The sequence below is a fragment of the Panicum virgatum genome, chromosome 5N (assembly GCF_016808335.1).
Source record: "Panicum virgatum strain AP13 chromosome 5N, P.virgatum_v5, whole genome shotgun sequence".
Taxonomy (NCBI): Eukaryota; Viridiplantae; Streptophyta; class Magnoliopsida; order Poales; family Poaceae; genus Panicum; species Panicum virgatum.
In genome coordinates, this window is record NC_053149.1 from 4875154 (window position 1) to 4884805 (window position 9652).

The window sequence follows — 9652 nt, forward strand, 5'->3', positions numbered from 1 at the left end:
TGAGGTCCACTTCTTGTTCTAGGCGCACGAGAATAACGCCACCTTTGATTTTTGCTGCAGTTGGAATCCGATCCGGCATCTCCTCCCTTTGAGATAAAATGGTAAGAAAGAGTTAGCAGCGAATCAGAGATTGGCAAGTAGTATTAAAAAGTGTTCTTACACCAAATTACAGTGCATCAAGCTTCTAACTTCTACTCAGAGATTGGCAAGTAGTATTAAAAAGTGTTCTTACACCAAATTACAGTGCATCAAGCTTCTAACTTCTAGTATCTAACAAGAAGCGAATAAATAAAGCGGTCAACAGAGACCTGCTGCTTCTCCGAGTGAGGTGACGAACTCGACACGCAGAAATTTCCAAGCCTTGATAGTCGCATCATTGGCCGCGTTATCTCGAAATTAATTAATGAAGTCAATTGACCCAAGTTCGATCTGTCTGCTTGACCTTGACGTGCTCTGGAAATGGCGGCTGCATTTCCTGCAGCTCTGATCCCATCGTTTACGTTGGTTTTCGTGCCGTGCGAGCTAGACCAGACGTTTATCCGGACAACATGTTCTAACCAGCCAGCAGAGAGGAACAGATTACCCAACATGTACAGGGATCTTACAATCTGATTACATTCCTAGTCAGGCTGAGGTGTGATGATGGATTATCAGAACCGTTGATCGTTTAAATCTGCAAAATAACCTTGTTCGGGTGCGGGATTATCGCATTATTTAGCACCTAAAGATGACTTTGAGCTAGCCAAACATATAACCCCTCTCTAGAACATGGCAATGTTAGTCCTCGTTGTTGCTCGTGGCGCATTGTATTTCGCATTATTTGCAGTTGAAGAGCTTAAAATCTGTATATCCAAGTTGAACCTAATTGATACGGACCCTTAACAGGAAGCACTAAGGTACCACCAGTAATAACTTCAAAGGTACAAATGAAATTTTGGGTACAAAAATAAAAATGTTATTTATAATTGGATTCATTTTCCTCCTGTAAAAAAAAGTCCTTCATGGTATCTTTGCAAGGACAAAAAGGCTCATCCAAGTTTGAAATGCAAGTATACCTTTTGGGTATTTTGGGTCATTTTCTTAGTTAGTTTAACATTACTTTTTATTTGTTTTGAAATACATGCCAGTTCAACCAAATATGTTTTTTTGGGTCGATCTAGGTCCCAGGGACAGCAAGAGTTTGCATCCTTAACCTAATCTAGGTAGAGCACTAAACTTTACTCTTAGGTCTTATTAGCTGTTCATTTGAACGAATGGAAAGTTTTTTAGCTTTGGCAACGACGATGATTCATGTATGTTCGAGTAACTTTATTTTGTGCTTTAATTTTTTTTAAGTATTGACAGGAAGGAAATCGACAGTGTTAAAGAAAGATTAATGATATGGATTATTCGTTAACTGGATTACATTACAGGGTTCTATGTGATCTTTGTTGCTTCACGACACAGAATGTACACAATTATTTGAAATGCCACAAGAACAAAAGAATAGCGAGATTCCCCGATTCCAGGACGCGCGCGGGCTTGCACACATGACACATGATTCATTAGACCTTCTCCTCCGGGGGCAGTTCGTGCAAAGCCGTCGCCGGCCGGCGGCCGGCATCCGCTTGGCCACGGCCGAGCTCCCCGTCGCAGTAGTGATCAGCATCTTTGCTGAAGAAAAGGAAGTAGAACCCGAGTCCGAGGACCACTGCGGTGAACCCCCACACCACCAGCTTCAGCGCCAGCCTCGGCATGGCGTCGGCGACGCGCGACGCGAACATGTTGGCCAGCGCCACCGAGACGCCCCACACCCCTATCCTGAGCCACCGCCTCTCGGTCACCCTGGCGGCGGCGGCGGCGGGGACCCGCCGCAGCTGCTCGAGCCTCGCGACGCAGCACACGAGCAGGGCGAGTAGGAAGTACACGACGAGCACGAACGCGAGGTCGCGGGAGCGGTGGCGCGCGCGGTACGCCGCGAACGCGAAGTTGCCGGTCACGGCGAGGAAGAGGGCCACGGCGAGCGCGCAGCGCACCGGGCGGCGCCAGCCCCCGCCCTGGACCGGCATCGTCTCGCCCAACCGATGCGGCTGCTGCTGTGGCGGCACTGACGATTCTTGCGCGACGGCGAACACGGGCTCCATGAACGGCGGCGAGCGTGGAATGGGCGCTGTGACCGCCGGTGATCCTCGGAAGTGATGAGAGCTAACTCGAGCTGCAGATCGATGCCGACAGGGTGTTGAGTCGCAGTCGCAGGTGCTGCTTGTTGCGTTGAGAGCTCCACTAGGATAGGAGACCGGTGCTTTTATAGGAGCACAAGGCCGCCGGAGCAAGCCAAAGAAGTTTCGGAGAAATCGGAGAGAAACGGCGTGTTCATGTGCTCTAGCGCGTTGGTTTGCCGCGTCTCTCCAGCGTGTCAACGGTTGCAATGATATATCTGAATTTGACAATAGACTATTCAAAGCAGAACTCGATATATTTTCCGCGGAGGTAGAAACCAGATCAATTTAAAATCCCTTTGGGAGTTCAGATGTGATTTCCATCCCTAGTTAAAGAAGTTGATTAGAAAGCTGTTCACTACCACAAAACAGGCCATTGCACCCGGTCAAAACTATATATGCACGCTAGCACCATGATTTCAAATTCTATTTTCCACATGAATTTCAGAGAAGATTTGAACGAGACTTTCAAGAAACGGTTCAATTCTGTGAAAATGGAGAAACCTTTCAACTGAGGCCTAGTGACTGACATACACAACGCGCCACTTTCAAAGTTGCAAGTTGCTAAATTTCTCGTCCATCATCCCCATTCCGTGTTGCGAGATCCGACTGAAAGTGTCCGAATCAACTGTGACTAGATGAATCAAGTAGAAGAGCATGATCTAAGTTTCTTCTGGATGTTGGCAAAGTTTAGCATTCAGGCTTACATTGCATGCCAGCCACTCACCGTTGTGTTTCAAACCTCAGATCTGTAAATATGGTAATCTTCGTGACACAGGTTTGTATAAAGGGCGCTTCGGGATCTTACAAAGGTTGCACATCACCGGATACACACAAGCCACACTTTTCCACAATACCACAAAGACAATCACAGAATATACGTACAGGTGAATCAAAAAGACAGGTCATAAGTGCCCAAAAGAAGATGCTGAATTTGTGGACCAAAATCGCGAGTGCATGAAGATGTCTTTTCAGACTGATGACAGGAGCATTAATGGGGCAAATATACTGATGTTTCTTGATGTCCGATAACACTAATGTCCCAATTCCTTGAGTAGACCATGAAATGTGATCCTCCAAGATCCAATGTTAACAGACCTGACACTTTTGGTTACTTCGCCTTCTTGATAAGCATTGAGGTACGGAATTCGGCGTCATCCTTAATGAAGCTCCACCAGACATATGTGAGTGGAATCGTACTAGCATGCCACAGTGAGTGGGCATCGGCATAGCCCATGTATGGAGGAAAGTCGTAGAGTTCAAGAAGCATAGCCAGCGACCCACCAAAAACAACTGTCCAAATTTTGAGTCGTGATGGATGTCGGGTTACACCAGCCCAAACTGCCCATGTTAGAAGTTGAACCACAGCCATCACCACACAAACTTTCATGTTCCATCCTGACAATAGATTCATCAGAAACTTTGGAGTAGCATGCCTAAATATGTGAAAAACAGATGCAACCGGTTTGTGTGAGCCTAAACTGAGTAAAACCAACACTTGTTCTGTTGTTTACTAATGAGTAATGATGATATTTTGTGATGGCTTTTGTTAACAAATTTATAGCTGCACATAAAGGAGGTATATATGGTTTGTTTAATACAAAAAGACATAGTAAGCAGCGCAAGATTGCTAAATCTTTTAAAAATAAGCAGTTGATATAAGTGAGATTGATCTTTGCATTGCGAGGGCAAATGATTTAGCTACAAATTAAGGCAACTTACCATAGTCAAGCTCGTAGAAGTTAAGATACAAGATGTGTGTTGTAACAAATGCCAAAATAGGGGCTGCAAACATCACCCTGGTAGCCTCATCCTTGACATTGAAAGCCCTTAGCAATGAAAGGATTAAAGAGTACCCAAGAAGAGCAACAGCTGAAGAGTAATCCAATTTCTCAGTCAAGTCGATATCTCTACAGAATAAGAATGATGAATTAGATGTCGCGGATTACAGTAGTATCTCAAAGTTCCAGAATATCAAAGGCTTTGGAAAAGTTCGTACCTAGTATGGAAGATAGAGCTCCAGAACCATGCATTCATTGATAAGATTGCATAGATATGCCATAAGCTAGTGTATTCATAATAAGTTCTCTTGGTCTGGGGTCTAAGAGGCAATTTGTACTTCACTAGAAGGAAAAATGAAATCCAGCCAGTGAAGTGCATCAAGAGGTTTATGGCAGATAGTGCAGTTGAAAGGGGTTCCTGATGAAGGATGTCAGAGTTAACTGAGGTGTCGACAAGAACTAGTAGTATAAATAGCTGTTTCACTGTGGATCATTTCAGCAAAAGACATACCTGGAAGACAGAAATACGTAAGAATGGCCATTTTCCATGATATTTAACAGGGGTCATTCCAAGTGACTGGCGTTCGCCTTCTCTCTGCATCATGCAGAAGTAACGACAGTCTGTCCTACAGTTTAGTTGTTTCCACTGCATGTAAATTTGCTCCTGGTCGTACCAAGAACCTCCAACAGATGTGTCATTCTCTTTGTTCTGACAGTGGCTGATGATATTATCCCCAATAATCCCTGTAGTTTGACACTCCTTCAAGCAAGTTCTGAAGGATGGTCAGCAGGATAAAGATTTTCATAAGCTTCTAAATAGTTGTAAGTTGAACTGTTGAAGTAGCTCACCACAATAAAGGGTAACAGATAATCTTATCATGACATCAACAAGGATAGCTTCTAAGCACTAGTGTTTCTTTTTTGATGTTGATAGTTTCTCTGCATTAGATTTTCAGAAATAGTTCTGTCAAAATACCTAACAATACATTATCTCAGATAAGCAATAAAGCAGTCCATAAGACCACCATCTACCGCATTCTGTCTTATCCTCATTTCCTAATGTAGAGACAAAGGGGCTAGCATACAGTATGGTGCTTTATATGTTGTTTAACTACTTATAGAAATGGATCTATTTGTTCTCAAAATGAAATAAAAAAAAATAGGCATTCAATATGACAAATTTAAGCAAGATCCATAACGCAGGACCTAATGCTACCATCACAGATCAGCATCAGCGCAGTTAGAACAATTACAAAGTTATGCATAATCAATTAATTGGGAAATATTCACTAGGTTAAATTCATCCTAAAACTGGGAATAGCATGTATAGGTTGCAGTTTGGAGTTCAGTAAGAACAGATGTCAACGGCATGAGAGACAAATCACCATGAAAACTTCAGGTTATGCTATGAAATACTAGGAATATCAATAAACACTACCAGAAAACATGTTATTCACTTCTGTCCTACTACAAAACAGTAACCCTTCAGAAAATTATAATCGGGTATAAAATACAAACATTCACTAGAACAGAAAGGACAACATTACACTGCACTTTAAAAAAATGTTGTGGTGGACAGGTATATTTGGAAGTCATGCTGATGAGCAAGAAGCCACACATGTAGGGTCTGTTTGGACCCTGTGGAATGAGCCTGGCTTGTAGTTGTAGCCTCATTTGTGGCTTCCGCGTGACCATACCTTGTTTGCTCAGGTGCACCAAAACTATTTGTTTGACATTCAATGCATTGTTAATTGCTATTAGTTCTGCATTAAATGCTCAATGATGTTAATGTCTCACTCAGCCATGTAGATGTGATATTGCATGTCTTAATGACACAATGATAATTTACTCATTTATATCGAAAAATGGTATGTGCCCCAATACATCTAATCTAACAAGAGTTTGAGATAATATGCTTTTTTATAGCCAGCAATAGGTACATTAGCACTTAATTAAATATCAGGTTCAAGTGCCAACCAAACACACAACAGCCGGAGCAGGAAAAATGCATCAAAGTTTCAGGCTACAATTAGGCATCACTTTTTTCTCAGTCACAATGTTCAGGCGCCCAACCAAGCAGGCCCAAACCTTACTGTATTCTCACAGAATAGCACAAACTAGAACAGTTGATGCATACCAGAATCTGTAACAAATTGATTACTTCTGCAAATTTTGCAAACAAGCCAATTCTGAAGAGGATAGCGACATAGCATACATTTAACTGAATAAGACTGGACTTGTTAATCCCTGGGACATAGAAGCGAGAGGTGTTGAATGTTTGGGGATTAGTAACATAAAGTAGTGCGCCTATAGTGGTCAACAAGGAGTTAATGATTTCTCTTCCTAAGAGAGCGTTGGGGTATTTGTATAGACCTCTACGGGCAAAAAATGACTACAATTATCTTGTGGGACCCTTAAAATCCCAGGGTGGCAGGGCAATCTTTCCCCCCTAAATGATGGTTACTATAAATGATGTAGGCTTATTAAGGATGGCATAGAAGGGCTTAACTCTGCCATTTCTAGACAAGTTTATTTCATATTGCTTCGCATCTCTGCCACTTAATGAAGAGATTCAGCTGCTTTACTATTAAAATGCGATCTATTTTGGAGGTCTGTTCAACTTGAATATGTTTCTATGTAGCAAACTAGGGTTTGCCATCGATCACAATTCAAACAGTAACACATCTTTGCACGACAAGTGGAGCACCAGTGATGCATCATCTCCAAGATTTATGGTAATATAACTACTAAGGATTCATTTTTTAGAACGACGAACAAGAGTCCAACCATGCTGCCCCAGTAAAATAAAATATAAAGGCCTAAAAAACAGTCCAACCATGAATACCTTTTCTGTAAAGAAAATAAGAAATACTGAAATCTTACAGCCTAGTCCCCGTATAAGGGCCCTAGATGCACCAGGATTGGCTTCACGTCTTAAACATAGAAAATAATTCGCACAAGAATACATTACCACTGCTGGAGACCAGTCAAAATTGAAGAACCACACTGAGATGCGTCTCACCTGTACCGCGGATCAGCATCCCCGAGGCTACCCTCGGCCGAGCCGAGCACCAAACCAAGAGCAAGAAGAGAAGCCAACCGAACAATCCAGCCACTTCCACCCATCGCGGCGGGCGCACCCTGGATCCTACTGCGATATATCTTTCGGCGAATAATCAAAGTTAGTGAGTACCATCAGATGCATTTGTAAACGAGTCAGATCCGAACACAACTAGCTTGGGTGCTCGGTTTCGCACGCCGGGAAGGGAAGGGAAGGGAAGTGACGTACCTTGTGGATGCTCGTCGCCGGTGAAGGGGCCGACGAAGACCTGGTGAAGGGCGGCGCTGCTCGCCCAGTCGCCGGCAGGAAAGAAGGCCACGAGAGGGATGGGGCGTTTACACCGTCTAGTCGGCCCAACCCACGTGGGCGGGCTGAGATTTTACTTTCTGTTTCCTGCCCTTCGTTCCTGAAGTCGACCTTCATTTCATTCCCAAGAATCCAAGGTCCTTTTTTTTTCGAGGGCAAGAGTCCAAGGTCCAAACACTCAGGAACTCAAATCTTTTAAAAAAACACTCAGGAACTGAATATAAGTGTTCAGAATATTTTTCTAAAAAGTTTATTTTACCCACTAATCAATTCACTTTGTCTCCTTTTTTTTCCTACCTCCTCCGTCCTCATCCCCACCTCGCCTCGCCAGCCACCCTCGAACCCTCGCCGCAAGAAAGGAGAAATTTGTTCCATCCACACAACAGCATAGCATTGACGGGTGATAATGGTAAGGTGTTGCCGCTCCTGATGGCGACGCCGGTTTCCTCCGGCAACACCCTGTTGCCGAGGACCTCTCCTCCCTCCCGCCGCCGCCCTCCACAACCTAGCTGCCTCCCTGCGCTCATCCCCTCTCCCCAATCCCCTTCTGTTGAGCCCCCTTGCTCGCTCCTCGCTAAACCTCCTCTGAAGTTGCCTCTGCGTCTTCCCCGACGAGGCTCCAAAGCTCGGCGCCCCCCTCCCGCCCCAAAGACTTCGCCCGCTGCGGCTCTGCCTTCCGTCGGGAGCCGTGCCAGTCTGCAGCTAGCGTTAGCTCTGGGCAGCAGCAGAAGCGAGGGCCTTCCTCGCCGTCTCCAGGTCAGCGATTCCGTGACTTCGTTCTCAGCAAATTTTACTGTTCTGTGGTCGTTGCTTCTCCTTCATCTGCTCCTCTCTCCCCTGCTTCTCTCTGGGTGACCTGTTCTTGCCCAAGTAAACTTGCCTCCGCCGACTTCGTTGCCTCGGCTCTCTCCTTCTGCCTCTCGACAGCTGCCGCGCCATTCGTGGTTTGCGATTGCGGCTCCATGGTTTTCCAAACTTACGTGGCCAACCAAAATGTCGCTAACTTCCTTTGCGCCGCTGGCCCCCTGGTCGTCGGCGAGGTGTCATTCGTCTTCTTCCCTCAGCTCGTCTTGGCCAAACGGTACTGGGATCAGAATTCGAAATTTGAAAACCCTGTGGCGACTAGCGCGAAGCGACCCGCCCACCCGGAGTTCCCGGGCTCCATTCTCCAACGCTTGCTCGCGGGCCGACCTATTGGGCGCCCTCATCCTAGCAGGCCTCTAGGCCGTGGGCAGGGGCGCGGCGCGCTGCCCCCTTTCCTCGCGCGTTCCTCCTCGGGCCATGCTTCTGGAGACTGCCCTGCAGATCACTTTCGTGATCCTGTCGACTGGCTTTCCGCGGCCGCCCCCGCCTCCCGCGGCATGCAGCTGGACCCGAGCCTCGCTCCTTCCCTGGGCAAATCCTCCTCCATCCAGACCCTGTGCCTCTCGATCCCGGTGCACTGTTTCAAGCATGATCTAGTTAACAGTCGCGCTTCTCCTGGCTCCGGCTTAACTCCCCCTGTCGTGGGAGCTGATGTGGCCATTCCGTCCACTGGCACTAACCCTGTTGACGGCACGGCTAACCCTGTTGTCAGCATGCCTCGCCCTGTTGACGACATGTCTCGCCCTGTGGACGACATGCCTTCGCCTACCTTCTCTGGTCAACTTGACCCTGACCCACTCCTAATCGTTGCGTCGCACGTCGCGTTGTCTAATCATCGGACGTTGCGCGCGCTCGTTTCGGGACGCGCTCCTCTCTCCCAGCCGTGTCCTCCCTACCTATAAAAGGGCACCACCCCCATGCCTCCCTTCACTAAGCTCTTCAGCTCAGACTCGTTGCTTCCGCTGCCTTTCTCGCGACCACCTTGTGCGGGACTGCTGTGACCCCGTCCAGTGTCGCTCGTGCAGACGCTTTGGGCACCGGCATTCTGAGGGTAAGTGCCGGGGGCTCTCTTCTTCTCCTGGTCGTTTTCCTTCTCTTGCTCATCCCTCCATGTTCCACAGGTCGATGTCGTCTGCGTTCGTGCACCGGCGCTCCCACACCCGCTCCAGGAGCCCCCCTTCGCCCCCTCGGACCCGCGCTCCTGCTCCTGGCTGTGGCTCCCCCCTCCCCGGCATCCCCCCTCGGCCCCCATCCCACTGGCTCGATCGCTGGGCTGGGACGATGGGTGAAGCTCTGCGCCGTCAGGAAAGGCTCCTGGACGCCACTCTCCCTCGCCTTGGCATGCCGGGCAGCACTCCGTTCCCGTTTCGCCGCTCGGGTGCTGCTGTGGGCGGCAGCGGAGGCGGACCATTCGGAACCGTGCGTGGTGCAAGCGCGGACGA

The 9652-nt window shown here is 47.2% G+C and overlaps 2 protein-coding genes across 2 annotated transcripts; both read right to left on the bottom strand.

Annotated features, from left to right (window-relative positions):
* Positions 1-1361: 1361 nt before the first annotated feature.
* On the bottom strand, positions 1362-2268 carry LOC120675685. Its single transcript, XM_039956883.1, has one exon. It carries the CDS (start codon positions 2121-2123, stop codon positions 1545-1547), a length of 579 nt encoding a protein of 192 aa, XP_039812817.1. The 5' UTR covers positions 2124-2268; the 3' UTR covers positions 1362-1544.
* Positions 2269-2911: 643 nt separating this feature from the next.
* LOC120673303 (post-GPI attachment to proteins factor 3-like) lies at positions 2912-7478 on the bottom strand. Its single transcript, XM_039954081.1, has 6 exons — positions 7269-7478; positions 7002-7141; positions 4491-4752; positions 4198-4397; positions 3921-4108; positions 2912-3596 (listed from the first exon to the last, which is right to left on the bottom strand). The coding sequence occupies exons 1-6, from the start codon at positions 7461-7463 to the stop codon at positions 3310-3312; spliced, it is 1272 nt and encodes a 423-aa protein (XP_039810015.1). The 5' UTR covers positions 7464-7478; the 3' UTR covers positions 2912-3309.
* Positions 7479-9652: the final 2174 nt, after the last annotated feature.